Below are 17,509 nucleotides of genomic sequence, written 5' to 3' on the forward strand. Positions count from 1 at the left end.
ATAGATATATCGAATATTCAATTTATTAGGTGTGCAGATAATTATCCTAATACTAAGATTTAGATAGATAATTTGGGGTGTAGTATATTTTTATTTTATTGGACTAATTTTAAAATTTATTGTTCAGAAAAATCATTATCTACCTAAAAAAATTCTTAATTTAAATATAAAAATAAAAAAGGATTATTAATTTCTTAGAATTTCTGAACCATTCATTTAACTATTTTATTTTCAAATTACAAATTTTTGAGAGGCCGACACCAAAGGCGGGGCCAGGCCACCACACTATGATAATTGATACTCTCTCTGTATCTCATTATATTCCAACGTTATATACACAATCTCTTCATATAGTTCTTCTCCTCTCTGTTTGTTCCTACTTACTACTAATACAGTAATTAATACCACTATATTCATATTTTAGTCCTCATATATATTCCATTTCTTTTTCTCTTTTCTCCCGTCTCATCTCTCACTCACTCTGTGACGCACCACACCATACTCCTCTCCTCTCTTTCACTCTCACTCTCTCTCTTTGTCTCTCTCTCTCTTTCTATCTTTCTCTCTCTTTCATCTCCACTTTAACATGGCTGCTTATCTTATTGCTCTGCTTCTCTTCGCCTTCACTTCCTCTTCAAGTATGCATATCTTACAGCACCTTTTTCATCATACTTTTTTCTTTCTCTGTATTTGTTGCTTCATTTCAGCTTATTATTAAGCTAACGTGCCGTTAGATCTATGCTAGTTTGCCGTTTAATTTGTGAAACTAACAAGATCTCGAAAAACGAATTAGGCGGTGGGGGTTTGTGGTGCGTATGCAAGGACGGAAGCGACGCGATGCTACAGAAAACATTGGACTACGCGTGCGGTGCAGGTGCAGACTGTAACCCACTGCACCAGGGCGGTCCCTGTTTCCAACCTAACACCGTTAGGGCTCATTGCAACTACGCCGTTAACAGTTACTTCCAGAAGAAGGGCCAAGCTCAAGGCGCTTGTGAGTTTGCCGGAACAGCCACCACCGTTACATCTGACCCCAGTAACTACTCCTCCCCTCCTCCTTAAAATAATGTAAAAAAATAAAAATAAATTACAGTAGCTTACTTATTTTGTTTATTTTTTTAAATTATTTTTAATGAGCAGGCGCTAGTGGTTGTATGTACCCTTCAACCGCCAGGTATGTGCAACATTCATTTCATTTCTGACTCTATTTTATTTTTTACAGAATGAGTTTTACATTTTACTGATTCTAGTAGAATAAGAGGATAAGAGTTCCAAATATTTTTTTAAAAAAAATGTAATTGGTTAAAAAAATCGTTTCTGAGCATGCTGATGGGACTATTGGTGAGTGGTTACTTTTACTTTTGTTTCTCGTAATGGGAACTGAGGGGCACTTTGGTAGATTTATTTTATTTTAGTTCATTATATTTATTTGTTTGTTCGGTCACAAAAGAGAGGGTTCCCTTTTATTAGGGTTTGGGTATGTGGGGCATGGCTTGCAATAGTGGCTAGTGCATCACTTTGCAATCGGCATATTCGTACTACGGTAACTTATTTCTAACGTATAATAATGCTATAGAATTTCAATTTTCAAATTAACTGGTTAGGTTACACGGACAATTATAATTAAAATAGTAAGTATTGGAAAATGAAAAATATTTTACATGTTATAAGGTGTGTACTATATATACAAATCGGAACAACATCCTCGATTTCGTTTAATGTCTGCAAACTTTATATTGCTGCAAATTTTTTATTCGTATATTTAAAATATAGCGAATCGTAATCATAGTGGTGTTATTAAAATGATCATATGTTAAAGCTTAATGATTAGCTTAGTAAAGTAGTCAAAATAAATGATCAATTTAGCTGGTAACATACTAGCGTGTATCTTTTGATGAATTTTTTTAATTGGAGAATATATTGGGGTAAAATTTATTAGAGAGATGTTATTCTGAGAATTATTCCGGCCGTAGTGTCATTAAAAAATTTTTGAGTGGAGAGATTTCATATTCGCTGCTAAGATCTTTGTGCATCTTTCATTACACTAAAGTACAAAAAGACAGGGTCACGATTATAAATAATTTGAAGATAGTTACCCAAGCTGCAATGACTTTTACGAAAATGAAAATACAAAAAAGGACATTGATTCGGGATAATGACCTCACATGAGGTCATGAAGACGGGTTTGATTTGAATGCCAAAAAGAATTTGGTTTTTCCATAATCTGATTTATATTCTGATTAACAAATAGTGTATTATAAAATTATCTTAGCATTTTGCGTAATTATTTATTTAATGTTTTTAAAAAGATTATTTTGGTGTTCCAACTCATTGGCCATTTATTGGTGGTGGAAAGGGCCGTTGCAGTGAGGCGGTGAACAATTTTAACTTGTTGAAAAATGCCGCATTAATGGGTCCCATTGCATAAGTAAAGCTTGAATCTCTTTCAAATAAAAGAAAAAGGATCGAGCTCTCTTTATTAAAAGACAAATTTGTCCTCACTCAATTCCTATCCCCATGCTCTGTTGCTTGGCCTTGGTAGGGAGTGGGTCTGTGGGTGCACTTAATTATGTCAAAAGATGTGGGACCCAATGCAAGGTGGGAGTGTACTGTGTGTGTACCCACTAGACCATTAGTCATGTTGTAATTTTAAATTTTAATTTATTTTCTTCTTATTTTTAGATTTTTTTCCCTTAAATTTTGATATTTGATGATATGGGGTAAAACAAAAGCCAGATGGACGTAGCAGGCACTTGTCTTGAGATACGAGCCAACAAACTTTTGGAATTGGAGAGTTCAGATTTTCTTGATAATCGTGTATGACTAGTCTTTTCCAGATTTTCACCGTTTTACACCTAGAAGCTAGTAGTAAGCTGGGCCTGGGCTGGCCCTCTATTTTTTACCATTGAAGTTTGTGTGTGTCTTTCGGTTGATGTCCAATGCATTTTGATTCAGATAAGTTCTACCAAGAACAAAAAGACATGTCTATCTTTTCGAGTATTTTAAGAGTATATTTAATATGGCTATGTTAATAAATACACTAAGATATTTTTTAAGAATACTATAAATAGAAATTTTGAATTAAAAGTATAAGATCAATTTTCTAAAAGGAAGATATTGACAGTGAGAAAGTAATTTTAATCACTTTCGAATTAAAATAGTTAGAGGAATGGTAGGGGGACAGCAATTTTGTGATTTGTAGCCATCAAATAGCCATCAAGGATGGTTTTAATGGTTTGAGATGGATATGAGATTTTATCCAATGGTTCATTTTTTTTTGCTGGTTATATGCTGGCCAGAATTTAACAAAGTTGTTGGTCTCCTAGACTTTTCCAAATAGTATAGTTAACACGTGAAAGTAAGTTATATATTCAATAGTAATTTAACTCATCTTTTATTTTATTAATTTATTCACTTTGGATTTTTTTTCAAACTTTTTTTTTCAATATATTGAATGTATTGATAATGCATTAGGAGAGGAAAGATCTTTTATTTAAATTTTCTTAACCATTGTTCTTCGACACACTAGCAAATTTCTATTTAATATGTATTTTAAAACGTACAAATAAAACATTGATTAACGCTTATAAGCTGCTTCGTATATGCTACAGCTGTTATTATTATATCAGTATTATGATCTTGAAAAAGCAATTTAATGCTTAATATGGAAGTAGCTATTCAACGTTTTATAGTTGGAATTATTGGATTAAAAAGTAAGGAGCTCTCCATAATTGGTGGCATGGCTTAACGAGGGTTGAGTCTCACCAACATTCTGATTTAACTTAATTCATCAACATTTTCCTTTTTTTTTGGTTGGGAATCATCTCAAATTCTCAATGTTGAATGTTTATATTCATATATTTGCTTTATAATATATATATTAACTAACATGGTACTTTTGTTCAAAGTACTTGCCATAGCAACAACAATTTATTCCGGTAAATATTGTGTATAATAGCAATTCCTAAGGTTTAGATATTCTTTCTTTTTATAGCTTTAATCAGAGGCTTAAGGGTGTGTGTGGCTAGGAGCTAAAACTATTTACATGTGACTCTTGGTCCCATTTCCTATGCAGTGCTGCAGGCACTAGTTCAACACCTATGACAAACACACCATCAATGGGCACTTCCACTGGAACAAACCCATCAAGTGGCACCACCAGCACGGGCACTGGGACGGGCACTGGCACTGGCACCACTCCATACAGTACAAGCCCTGTACTAGGAGGGATTGGCAGTGGCGGCATGGGGCCTTCCGGATCTGGCATGAACGACGAGAGTCACGGTGGGGTTAAACTTGTTAACAATTATTTGCTCTCTGCATTCTCAGTAGCTCTCTTTTCCGCATTCTTTATGGTTTGGTGAGGTTGATAGAGAGACAGAAAAAATGGCCATGACTCTAGTCTTGGGTGTTCATGTTATGTTGTATGTCGCTGTGCATAGAGTATGCATGTGTTGTGTTGTATTTTTTGTATTTTATTTTATTTTTCTAGGTGTTGAACTTGAAATCTTTAGCTTTTTTACCTTTTTCTTTTTTCGTTTTTTCACCTCTTGGTTAAGTAAGAAACGAAGATGGGCTTATGGCTAGTATGGGACTCATCTGTTTTGGACCTAAAGAGGTTACTAGTTAATTAATTAATTAATTTGATATGATTTGGGCTCCACTTATTGTTAGACTCTTAATCAGCATGAAATACATGATTTTGACTTGGAGCGCCTGTGTCAGTTTCAAGTATTATGAAGCCATAATATATATCATTTAATTGGACATTAGAAGCTAAGATTAACATATAACTATATGCATTTTTTTTAAATGATTAATATTATGTATCTTATAATGATTTTTAAATTTTATTCGTGTGTAGTTATGTAGTTACCACCATGTGCTTGCAAATATTTTGTCTTAGCATTATGCTACATGATCATCAGATATATTTTGTATCAATACGACCAGGATCCTGATGACAGCTCTATTTGTTTATTTAATTTTTAATATTATAAGTTCAGACCAATAATCATGTCAATCAACACTAAGGATTTGTGCTACTAAAACCATGATAATAAAAGACAAGGGAGTCACGGAGCACATTATAAATGAATTCAGGCCCTACAATAATACACCCAAGGGAATTATTATGCCCAAGAATGATAACTGATATGATCAATATCAATGTCATTAATCAATTTTAGAAATTGGTAACTAAACTCGTGATCTGCCTTCTTTGGAATTGGGTTATAAGGAATAAAAATTTGTTTATTGGGTCTCCTAAGCTAATGAGTGGATTCGGTGGCGGGGCTTGAATGAAACTTTTAATAAGGTCGGACCATAATCTCAAACTATTATATATTGCTCTTTTTCATCACCATACACCACACTTCTAATATTCATTAATGCTCTTGAAATTGAGTTATTGTTTAGTGTCAAATTAAATCATGTCTTGAAATAAGTTGTAGCCTCGCAGTAGAGTTAAATCTCAATTTGGCTCCTGAAATTTGGCTCGAGACTCAAAATGACCCCTAAAATTTCATTAGCCTCAATTAGAACCCCCAATTTTGTAATTGTGGCTCCGGCTTGTCCCTGCTGTCATCTCCGTCACCGGAAAGTTGATGTGGCACAATATCATGACACAGTGAACTACACGTGGCCTATTAAGTGCTGAGTGGGATTGCTAACAGTTACATAACCTGGAAATAGAATTTTATGTCTCAATTTGGCCCCTACGATTAAAATAAATCCCTAGACAATGGCTCAAAACCCCTAAACTGATAATTCATCATCGTCTTCATAGGGATGATTGGGAGCAGCAGTCAAGGTTCAGGGAGCTCAAATAGGTCACGTTCACATGGAACCTGAGCGAGGACCACCAATCGCATCAGAGCAGGGAAGCTTCCTCAATGGTGTGGATGCGGGATGCGCCCTGTTCTTCGTTGGTCTGGTACAGACGCCAATCCCGAGCGACCTTTTTTTGGTTGCCCAAACTACAATGTGAGTTGCTGAATTCTGGGAGCTTATTGGAACCTCCTTATTAATTGTATTTTATGTAAAAAAAAATTTTCCTGGTATCGTTGCAGACCGCAGGAAAGAGATGGTGCGGGCTTTTCGTATGGGCAGATGAAGAGGATGAAACCATTGTTGGGAGAGTTGATTCTGCAAGAGATGTTGACCACTGAAAAATGAATTTAAGATGGACAATTAGGGATTTGGAAGCTGATGTTAGGGTTTTAAAAATATGGAACTGTGTTTTAAGTTTGCTTGTGTTTTTTATTGTGATTTTGTGTATTGGTTATGGCTTAATTGTAGGAAAATAAGCCATGTGAAATTGTTCCTGATTGTAGAATTGAAATTGACTTGAATGTAATAGATATGTTAAACATCAGTTTTTGCCAGTGTTATTTTCAAGTTAGCTAATATTTTTTTTTGGTGACTGAAATAAATTAAACAAAGAAAAACAAAAGAAACAAAACAAGGAACTGCTTAAATAGAGGGACAGTCCCGTTTAAGACTACTCTTAAACTCCTCCCAAGGTGAAAGAAGCTCCACATGCGAAAGTTGTAACTTCATCGCCATCTTTGCCATAGTATCTGCCACCGTGTTTGCATCTCTCATAATCAAACGAAAGTCAACACGCCAATTCCAATGCATGATATCTCTTATTTTGAGTACCAGTGGATCAATAAACCCAAAACCATCTTGAGTAACAAGATTAAATGCTTTTACACAATCCGTCTCACAAATAACATCTCGTTGACCCACATCCCAAGCTAAGAGATATCCTCTCCAAATAGCAAACAATTCTCCTTGAAGAATACTATTACTCTCAATCATTCCCAAACACCCCCTTTGCCAGCTCCCATTACAATCTCTAATAACACAAGCAAAACCAACACTATCACCCGAACCAAAATAACTAGCATCACAATTAATCTTAAAAGTACCAATGGATGGGGGATTCCAAAAACCATTTAGAGTAGAGGGAAGGGACATACGTTGTAATTCAAAAATATTTCTAAGCTCCTTTTCTGAAGTTAATGCCAGACAAATGACTTTTTCCGGAGGCCAAGTTTCATGGGGATTAAAGATGTCGTTATTCCTTGCTCGCCATATCCACCAAAGTCCCGAAAAGAACTTGAACGGGTGCTCTCTGCTATGATACAAGAACCAGTTCTTCAAATCCAAAGGATGACAAGGAATATCCAACCTTTGCCAGAGAAGCTGAGCTTTTGGACAATCCCGAATACAATGTATAACCGATTCCTGGCTAGAAAGACATCTTGGACACCTATCCGATGACGACATCCCTCTTCTAAAGCGAAAACTTGCAGTAGGAAGAGCCTCCTTAAGACACAACCAAGCCAAAAACTTATGCTTTTCTGGAACAAGCTGACGCCAAAGCCAAAGCCAATTCTCCCTCTCCTCCCAACCAAACAGCTGCTTACACAACCACAAGTAACCATTGCGTGAGTCATAGACTTTGGCAGCAGACCCACTCCAATACCAACCCACTTCCGGACCTGCTTGTTCATCTGGATTGTAAGAGAGAATATTATCTTTCAGATTTTGAGATAAAGGAGAATAAAGAGTATCCAAATGCCACCTACCAACCGACCAAATATCCTGTATCCGGAGATTCGAATCAGAAATGTGGACATAATCCATCTCATTAGATAACCGTCCTTCTCTCCTCCAGCTAGAAAACCAAAAATTCTGGTTCAAATCTCCAATACACCAAGCAAACCCATCCTTCAACACTTTCCAAGCCTTGCAAAGACACCTCCAAATGGGAGAGTCCTTGTTCTTAGGATAACTAAAACAGTCATATAGAGATGATCGGTATTTGGCATCCAATAATTGGACCCATAGCTTGTTTGGCTGCTGGAAAAAAGTCCAAACTAGCTTCCCAAGAAGAGCAATATTTACACAATAAGGATCTCTAATCCCCAAACCTCCATATTTTTTTGGAGTAACCAGTACCTTCCAACTAACAAGATTCAATCCTCTTCCATCAACTTGTCCTTTCCAAAGAAAATTCCTCATCATAGACTCCAATTTACTAATGATTCCTTTGGGAAAAATAGAGACCTGCATCTGGTACGTGGGAATAGCAGCGGCAACAGAATTAACCAAGCAGAGTCTACCAGCCCGATTGAGTAAACTCCCTTTCCAGCTTGCTAGCCTACTCCGAATCTTATCCAGGACACCATTGAAAGCTGAACGAGTCACCCTAGAATGGCTAAGGGTAACTCCAAGATACTTGCCCAAATCCTGGACAAATCTGATAGAGGATACCCCAGTGAAAACCTCTTTCCTTGTTGCAGAGACATTCTTGGAGCAAAGCGCTTTAGACTTCTCCACATTAATCTTCATCCCAGATGCTTTGCAAAAAGTCTCTAAAACCAACATCACATTTTGCACTTGTCTCTTTGTAGCTTTATAGAATAAAAGCAAGTCATCCGCAAACATTAAATGGGATATTCTTGGTCCCCCTCTAGAAATAGCAACCGGCTCCCACAAGCCCAAATCAACCTGATGACTAATAAAGCATGCCAGTCGCTCCATACACAACACAAAAAGATAGGGTGACATAGGGTCTCCTTGTCTAAGACCTCGGCTAGGAGTAAAGCCATTCAGACGACTCCCATTCCAAAGAATAGATAAGGAAGAAGCAGTGACACAATTCATAATCAAATTAAGTGTAGGAATAGGAAAACCAAAGCTCTTAAGGGTATGAGCTAAAAACCTCCAATCAACTCTGTCATAAGCTTTCTCCAGATCAATCTTAAAGGCCAGTGTGCCTTTCTTTGATTTAGTCTTCTTCATAAAGTGGAGGACTTCTTGAGCAATAATGATGTTGTCAGGAGTTTCTCGTCCCGGAATAAATCCTCCTTGAAGCAGGCCAACAATCTCCGCAAGATGAGGACGAAGCCTATTAACAAGGACCTTCGTGATGATCTTGTAAACTACATTGCAGAGACTAATCGGCCTGAAATCTTTCATAGATACCGGTGATTCAACCTTTGGAATGAGAACCAGTAAAGTCTCCAACATTCTCGGATCAAGAGTAACACCGGAGAATGCCTGCTTAACCATCTTCCAAACATCAAGACCAATGATCTCCCAATATTCTTTGAAGAAGAAAGCTTGAAACCCATCCGGACCTGGAGCTTTAAAAGAGTTCATGTGAAAAACAGCTGTTTTGACTTCCTCCATAGTAACTGGTGCCGTAAGATTATTGCAAGCTTCCTCATTTAGAGAAGGAAGAGGCACATCACCAAGGCAACCCAAATCAACATCATCCAAATGACAGAATAAGCTTTTATAGAAAGACTCTGCTTCTTGACTCAGAACCTCTGGATCAGTTTCCCACACTCCATCCTTGAGAAAAAGGCCATGAATCTTATTATGCTTCCTTCGCGCAAGAGTTTGAATATGAAAGAATCTTGTATTCCTATCCCCGAACCTTACCCACTGCTCTCTGGACTTTTGGAACCATAGGAGCTCTTCTTGCACTAGAGTATTATTATAATCATCAAGCAACTGTTGCTCTTTCTGACGCAAATAAATACTATCCACCACTTCCAAACGCTTTTGTAAATAATTAATCTGCTGCTCTAATTCACATTTCTTAACAAAAATGTTACCAAATACCTTCGAGTTAAACTCTAGTGAATTCTTCTGTACTTCTGAAAGCTTGCCATGAATTCCTCTATTACCAGACCACCATGACTGGTTCACAATATCTTTATACCCAGGATGAGTAGCCCAAGCAGCAACAAATCGGAAAGGTCGATTCCCTTTAGGCTGAGGACGACCTTTACAACGCACCAGAATAGGGCAATGATCAGACTGAAGCCTATTTAAAACTTCTGCATAAGCCTCTGGAAAGATAGATAACCAACTACTATTTATACAGACTCGATCAAGCTTTTTTGCCACGTCAACATAATTTTTCACCCTCCTGTACCAAGAAAACTGCCTCCCGATAGTCTTCAGATCAAACAAACCACTATCCCCTAATGAAGTAGCAAACATGTCTGCTCTTTGATGAGAAAATTGACAGCCCTTAGATTCATGAGAAAATTTGACTTCATTAAAATCACCAAGAACAATCCAAGGTCCTTGAAAAACCATGGATTGTGCAACAAGATAATCCCAAAGGAGAACCCTTTTATTAAATTGAGGACTGTCATAAATACCACTACACCTCCAAATTAAATTATCAAAGTGAACCTCAACAGTAACACCCTGATCAAAAGCATCAATGAACTTACAACAAACACCCTTCATAGAGGATAGAAACCAAATACCTCCCTTATGCCCTTGTGCCTCTACTATACCAACAGAGTGATACCCCAACCTTTCCCAAAATAATTTTAAATGCTGAAAAGGGGAGTGAGTTTCAACCACAACAAAGAAAACAGGTCTAAATTTCCTAACAAGTTCCTTACAATGCACCCGGGCTAACTTATTAGAAGCACCCCTAATATTCCAAACAATCATATTTAAACTATCCATAAATAATAGGGACAGAATAAATAAGAACATAAACTCTAAACAGAATCACCAACCTCAATAGGTGGTTTGTCCTGCGGTACTGGCACACTCTGATCCTCAATAATTGCCACCTTTGGACCCCCTGACACTGCACTTGCCATGCTTCCATCTACTAAGGTTTCCTCCGTTGTGCCACCATTTTTATCAACTGGCGAGTTCTGCAAGGAGGAAGGCCGAGGACGCTTCCGTAGAGAAATTCCACGACGTGCAGGAGTTCTGCGCGATGGAGATGGCGCAATTTCATGTTTTTCTTGCTTTCCCATCCTAATGCCAGTTGATTTGCCTCCATCACCATGCAAATTGGGCCTTGGAACCCTTCTCGAACCAAACTTGTGCTGCTTTCCATCTTGGTCCTTCAAACCTGATGACTGGCCCATTGTAAATTTTTTCTTACGTAGCACTTATTGCCAGCCCTCTCCATCATCCATGCATGCCTCATTAACAAGACCATCAGGCACGTGAGGAGCCAATGATTCCGTAACCACATCCTTCCCTTTAACAACTCCTAATTTCTCACCCAAATCACGAGCTTCTGATTCAGCCTCTTTTTGAATCTCATGATTGTTGTGTGGCACTAGTGTTGGGGCTTCATTATTTTTTCCATCACCAAAGGAATTTATGTTTCCTTCCAAGGACTCCTTCTCCATGCACAACGATTTATCATGCCCATACCGTGCACAAGTAGCACAAATCAACTGTAAACTCTCGTACTCCACTTCATAAGTCACACCCTCCACTATAATATGTTTGATTACAGGCAACTCAAGATTAATTTGAACACAAGCTTGGGCATATTTTCCTCTTTCTGCGAGCTTAGTAGCCAGATCTACTTTCACCGGAATCCCAATTGCAGAAGCAATTTGCAGCATTGCTTGTTCCTGGTAGCACCAAATTGGAAGTCCCGAGACTCGAATCCATACCAGCGTTGATCCAAAGGATTTTTCGCATGGCCTAAAATCCACATCCCATGGCTTTACTGCAACATAGTGACCGTCTATCAACCACGGGCCACCAAGAATGACTTTCTCACGATCCCCAGCAATATCAAATTTAACCAAAAAATATCCAAATCCCACATCCAACAAATCAAACCCTTCTTTGATGCGCCATACTATCCGGAGCTTATGCATGAGAGCCGTGTAGCCATAATACTTATCCAGCACCTTGATCACGATGGCTTCCTTATAAGGTTCAGCTAGACAGCTCTTTGCCTCCTTGGTAAAACTGACACTTGGTGGACGAGAATCACCCTGCTTACCTGTCACCGTCGCGATACCATCCCCAGATAAAGACCCTACTAATGCAAAGGCCTTAGACTTTTCTGCACCAATGACTTTATCTCTAAAAGAGACCTTGGATGGATTTCCTAACCCCTCTCGAGAAGAACCCTCCTTAACACCGGATACACACCCACCCACGCTCTCCCCCTTATCTCTTCCGATGGCATGGCCATCTTCCTCACCGTGTTTCACCCTCAACCGCTCACCCCCGCTTTCTCCTTCTCTCATTCTCTTTGAGTACGGAGTACGTACTCTTTCTCTGCTAGGGTTTTTTTTTTAACTATTAATACAACAAACTAAAGAATAATTGATAAATAGAAATTCAGTTAGCTAATATGATAATGTTGAATATTATCAATTTTTGCAATGTAGTGGTATGAAGTTGCCGTAAAAAATAGCATCTAATTGAACATAAATTATTATAATAACTGATATGCAAGTTTCAATTTCAACTTGCCTAACATGGTGATATTGAATATTATCACAGTCTTCAACGTGCATATATCAAGTTGCAATTAAAACACCTAATTTAAGATAAATGGTTATAGTAACATGGTGATACTAGCACTGACAGTTATAACAATCATCAGCATTGAGAAGTATGTAGTATCTTCATTATACAAAATATTAAAACCATTCAAAATACAACCACCTATTAAAATTCAAACTTAAACATTTTATATCAGTTTTACTATTTCTGACTTGTACATAAACTAATCTCAAAATACAACCATCAAGATGAACCCAAGTATAACATAGTTAAATACAACAAAACAGAAAGCTTCTCATCACTTCTTCCTTGGAGGTATGAAGCCTGGCGTAGGGACAAACCTCATGACCCCTGCCAATCTTGCTGCTGTCCCAGAACTTGCTCCCTGCATTGGATCCATATTTGCAGCAGTTGAGTGTTGAGATCTTCTCTTTGGGGGCAACTTGTTTGGCCTTGTAGGTTGAATTGGAACAAGTGGAGCAACCTGCAAGATAATGAGTCAGTTCTACTAAATAAATGTGTAAGGAATAATTATTGTTTACTGCTTTAAAGTGAGTTGGAAAGTCATACCACTTCATTAATCAATGGTTGTGAATAACTGGGTTGTGTGATTTCAACCTCTGAAGCTGCAGTATCATTGTTAGCATTGTTACCGGCATCATTTCCAATATCATTAGCAACAACATGTCCATCATTGCTAGCAGTATTCCCATTATGCCCATCAGCACCAACATCGGCAGCATCACCAGTATTTGCAACAGCAGCAGCTTTACCAGTATTTGCAACAGCAGCAGCTTCAGCAGCTGCAGTAGCTTGAGCAATGGCTTCATCGTCAGCCTTTCTATGACTGCAACTTCTTTTAGTATGGCCTTTTGTCCCACAATAGGTGCAAGTATTTCTGTTCAACTTAGTTGCACTTTTTTGTTTTTTACTTCCTGAAGGTTCTTCATCAGCATATTTTCTTCTCTTCTTTGTCAAAGTTCCTGGCTTTCTTTTTACTTTAGGAGCTAGAGGCTTAAGGTATTGAGATTTTTCCCATAATGCTTCTCCTGGAATTGGATTCAATGAGTGCAAGTATGTAGCCTTATAAGAATCCATAGTCAACCATTTGTGACAAAAGTCTTCAGGATCTTTGTTTACCTGTGACAGTGCAGCACATGCGTGAACACATGGCATACCTACAATTTATATGACTCCTTATTACACAATAAGCTCAAAAACATAAATAAACTCATATATTAATCAAAATTTTAAAGTATTTAAAGTCAATGAAAAATCTCATATGAAAAAAATGTACTCCTAATGTACTTTTTATGTACTCCTAATATAAATTATTACCATCGTAAACAAATCTATATATATTAATCACATTTATCGAAGTAACAGTCGGCTCAACAACTAAAACAAATCTATATATATTAATCAAATGTATACAATGACATAAACAAATATATATATTAATCAAATTTTAAAGTACATATGTTAATGAAAGATGCACCTGTTATTTGCCAAAATCTGCAGGTACAGATGCTCTTTCCCAAATCAACAGCCATGTTAGTCGGCCACCCATGAATTTCAAATCTTTCATAGTGTTCATCTCCACTCCAAATAGGAAGCCACTTTCCAGATTCTTTCCTAATCTTTTGTAGTCTGCTATGCTGAACTGGGAGTAACTTGCCTATGTAATTGGCTAATTTCACTTTGTTCTTTGCAATTGATCTCATTGCAAACATCCTAACCTCCTCCAAAAGTGTTATAATTGGCTTTGCCCAATACTCCTTAATCCTAGAGTTAAAAACCTCACATGCATTATTTGTGATGTTATCTATTTTTGGGTCATGCCTAAAGAATGCCTTGGTCCATGATTCCATAGGCCATTTGTCCAAGTAAGCCCATGCTTCTTCACTTCGATTCCGAATCCTTTCCATTTTCTGTTGAAAGCCATGCCTTGTAGTTTCTCTAGCACACTCCCATAGAAGACCCCTAAGTTTCGACTCCTTCCATTTCTTATTAAAGTTTCACCATAAGTGCCAGACACAGAACCTGTGGTGGGCCATCGGTATAACCTCCCGTACTGCTGGTATAAGCCCTGCAGCGCTCAATTTTTTTAATGTCGTGCTTCAAACAGACCCCTCAAAATATATTAATGTACTCCATAAGACCCCTCAAATATTTTAATGAAGTCAATTAAACCTTTCAGCAAGTTCGGGAAATTACATAAAATGAAAATGTTTTACCTTCTGCATGTCTGACATTATGCACCATCCATGATTTGGTTCACCAACATCATCAACCAGTAGCTCTAAAAATCACCTCCAGTTCTCTTTGTTCTCTATCTCCACTATGGCCCAAGCAATGATGTAGACATGGTTGTTAGCATCTTGGCCAACTGCAGGGAGGATTTGTCCTCCAAACAGTGTCTTCAAGAATGCTCCATCTAGGCCGATTAATGGTCGACACCCAGCCTTGAATCCCTTCTTGCATCCGTCAAGGCAAATATATATTTTTTCAAAAATAGGATCTGAATCGAGTTGGGGACTAAAACCGATCTTAATGGTGGATCCATGATTACTCTTAAGAAGGGTCTCTGCATAGTCCCTCAACCTTAAATACTGTGCAGCCGCATCACCATATACAACATTCCGTGCATCTGTAAGGGCTCTATTCAAGGATGATTTGTTCAAATCTAAGTCACATCTTCTCTTGAAATATGTTGCTGCCTCTCCATGTTTCAGGTTTGGATACTTCCTAAGCTTCTTGACTAATTTTCCTGCAAGCCATTTTCTATTTGCAGCTCTGTTTTTGCTCTTTCTGGGACATATATGATCATTATAAAATGTCTTCATCTGCCAACATGTCTCCTCACGATCTTTGCTTGCATAATCCACCCACTTACATCCTCGTTTTTTCCACATACAGATTGCTCTTGCTCTATAGCTCTCATTCCTTCTCCATTTGATCTGCCTCCCCTCTTGTATAGTGAATTCTCTAACCGCTTCAATGAAGTCTTGTTTAGTGTTGAACTTCATTCCTACTTGAAGGTTGCACTCTCCGAATCTAGCTCCCTCATTGAATTATGGGAACACATCATCACTATCATCTGTTGTGTCCTCGTCTTCGCTATTTGGAGGAGTTTTCATCTCTTCAGAGTGCCAGGAATCATTTCCATCCGAATCAGCAAAATATGGATCATAGGCATCATATTCTCCACCTTGGGCAGCAGTTTTATTGCGTAACACTTCTACCAAGTCAACCTCCTCATCAGAGTTCACCATTAGGATATCTTCTTCCAATAGCATTTTTCATTTTTCCTTGCTCCAAGCAGATCCAGGTGCATGTTTCAACTTATGATTCTTCTTCGTCACTTCAAATCCTCCACTGTCAGTCTCAGTTTCAGTTGAGCTATCAATAGGCCCTGGCTTATAAAGAGAGTCTTCAGCACTCTCATATGAATCACTGCTACTACTACTGTCGTCCTCATTGCTATGTTCATTTTGTTGAACTTTAGGTGTTGATATACTAGCTGATCTGGTCACAGGGGGAGTGGATTTCACAGTGGTTGCTTTGGCAGTTTTTGGCTTGTTATTATTTGGTGTGACTTTTTTAGTTGCGGGCTTAGATGACTAGAACTTTGGTTAGGTTTGCTTGACAGTGGTGGGTTTACATAAGTTGGGCTTGGAGATAGTGGGCTTCGTAGTGGTGGGCTTAGATTGGTTGGGCTTGGATGTAGAGGGGGCAGCAGTGGTGTACTTAGATGAGTTAGGCTTAGATGTAGTGGCCTTGGCAGTGGTGAGTTTGGATGAGTTGGGCTTCGATGTAGTTGGTTTAGCTTCATTCGTGGTTGTTGACTTTGTTGGGGCATTAGCTGATGCATTGGGTGGGGGTTTGGTAATTGAATTAGTCTCAATGATGAGCAGATAATTTATACGCTTTTTGGCATTGTTTTTACATGGTTTTTAGTATGATTTAGTTAGTTTTTAGTATATTTTTATTAGTTTTTAAATAAAAATCACATTTCTGAACTTTACTATGAGTTTGTGTGTTTTTCTGTGATTTCAGGTAATTTTTGGCTGAAATTGAGGGACTTGAGCAAAAATCAGATTCAGAGGCTGAAGAAGGACTGCAGATGTTGTTGGATTCTGACCTCCCTGCACTCAAAGTGAATTTTCTGGCGCTACAGAAGTCCAAATGGCACGCTTTCAATTGCGTTGAAAAGTAGACATCCAGGGCTTTTCAGCAATATATAATAGTCCATACTTTGCCCGAGTTTAGATGACACAAACTGGCGTTCAACGCCAGCTCCCTGCCCTATTCTGGAGTTAAACGCCAGAAACAGGTTGCAAAGCAGAGTTAAACGCCAGAAACAGGTTACAAACTGGCGTTCAACTCCAAGGAAGACCTCTACACGTGAAAGCTTCAATGCTCAGCCCAAGCACACACCAAGTGGGCCCCGAAAGTAGATTTCTGCATCATTTACTTATTTCTGTAACCCTAGTAACTAGTTTAATATAAATAGGACTTTTTACTATTGTGTTAGACATCTCTGGATGTTTGGTTCTTAGATCATGGAGGCTGGCCATTCGGCCATGCCTGGACTTTATTCTTATGTATTTTCAACGGTAGAGTTTCTACACACCATAGATTAAGGTGTGGAGCTCTGCTGTTCCTCATGAATTAATGCAAAGTACTATTGTTTTTCTATTCAAATCAAGCCTATTTCTTCTCTAAGATATTCATTCACACACAAGAACATGATGAATGTAATGATTATGTGACGCTCATCACTATTCTCACCTATGAACGCGTGCCTGACAATCACTTCCGTTCTACATGCAAACAAGCTTGAATGTGTATCTATTAGCCTTCTGATCTACGATCAGAGTCTTCGTGGTATAGGCTAGAATTATTGGCGGCCATTCTTGAGATCCAGAAAGTCTAAACCTTGTTTGTGGTATTCCGAGTAGGATCTGGGAAGGGATGGCTGTGACGAGCTTCAAACTCGTGAGTGCTGGGCGTAGTAACAGACGCAAAAGGATTACTGAATCCTATTCCAATATGATCGAGAACCGACAGATGATTAGCCGTGCGGTGACAGCGTATCTTGGACCATTTTCACTGAGAGGACGGGAAGTAGCCATTGACAACGGTGATGCCCTACATAAAGCTTGCCATGGAAAGGAGTAGGAAT

The 17,509-nt window shown here is 38.2% G+C and overlaps 2 protein-coding genes across 2 annotated transcripts; one reads left to right on the forward strand and one right to left on the reverse strand.

Annotated features, from left to right (window-relative positions):
* Positions 1-310: 310 nt before the first annotated feature.
* Positions 311-4,663, forward strand: LOC107634462 (PLASMODESMATA CALLOSE-BINDING PROTEIN 2). Its single transcript, XM_016337954.3, has 4 exons — positions 311-638; positions 794-1,036; positions 1,141-1,174; positions 4,076-4,663. Exons 1-4 carry the CDS (start codon positions 587-589, stop codon positions 4,362-4,364), a joined length of 618 nt encoding a protein of 205 aa, XP_016193440.1. The 5' UTR covers positions 311-586; the 3' UTR covers positions 4,365-4,663.
* A 9,967-nt stretch (positions 4,664-14,630) lies between these two features.
* On the reverse strand, positions 14,631-15,350 carry LOC107611506 (uncharacterized). Its single transcript, XM_016313424.1, has one exon. The coding sequence runs from the start codon at positions 15,348-15,350 to the stop codon at positions 14,631-14,633; it is 720 nt and encodes a 239-aa protein (XP_016168910.1).
* Between the last annotated feature and the right edge of the window lie 2,159 nt (positions 15,351-17,509).

This window comes from Arachis ipaensis, chromosome B1, assembly GCF_059453495.1.
Source record: "Arachis ipaensis isolate K30076 ecotype BB chromosome B1, ASM5945349v1, whole genome shotgun sequence".
NCBI classification, from domain to species: Eukaryota; Viridiplantae; Streptophyta; class Magnoliopsida; order Fabales; family Fabaceae; genus Arachis; species Arachis ipaensis.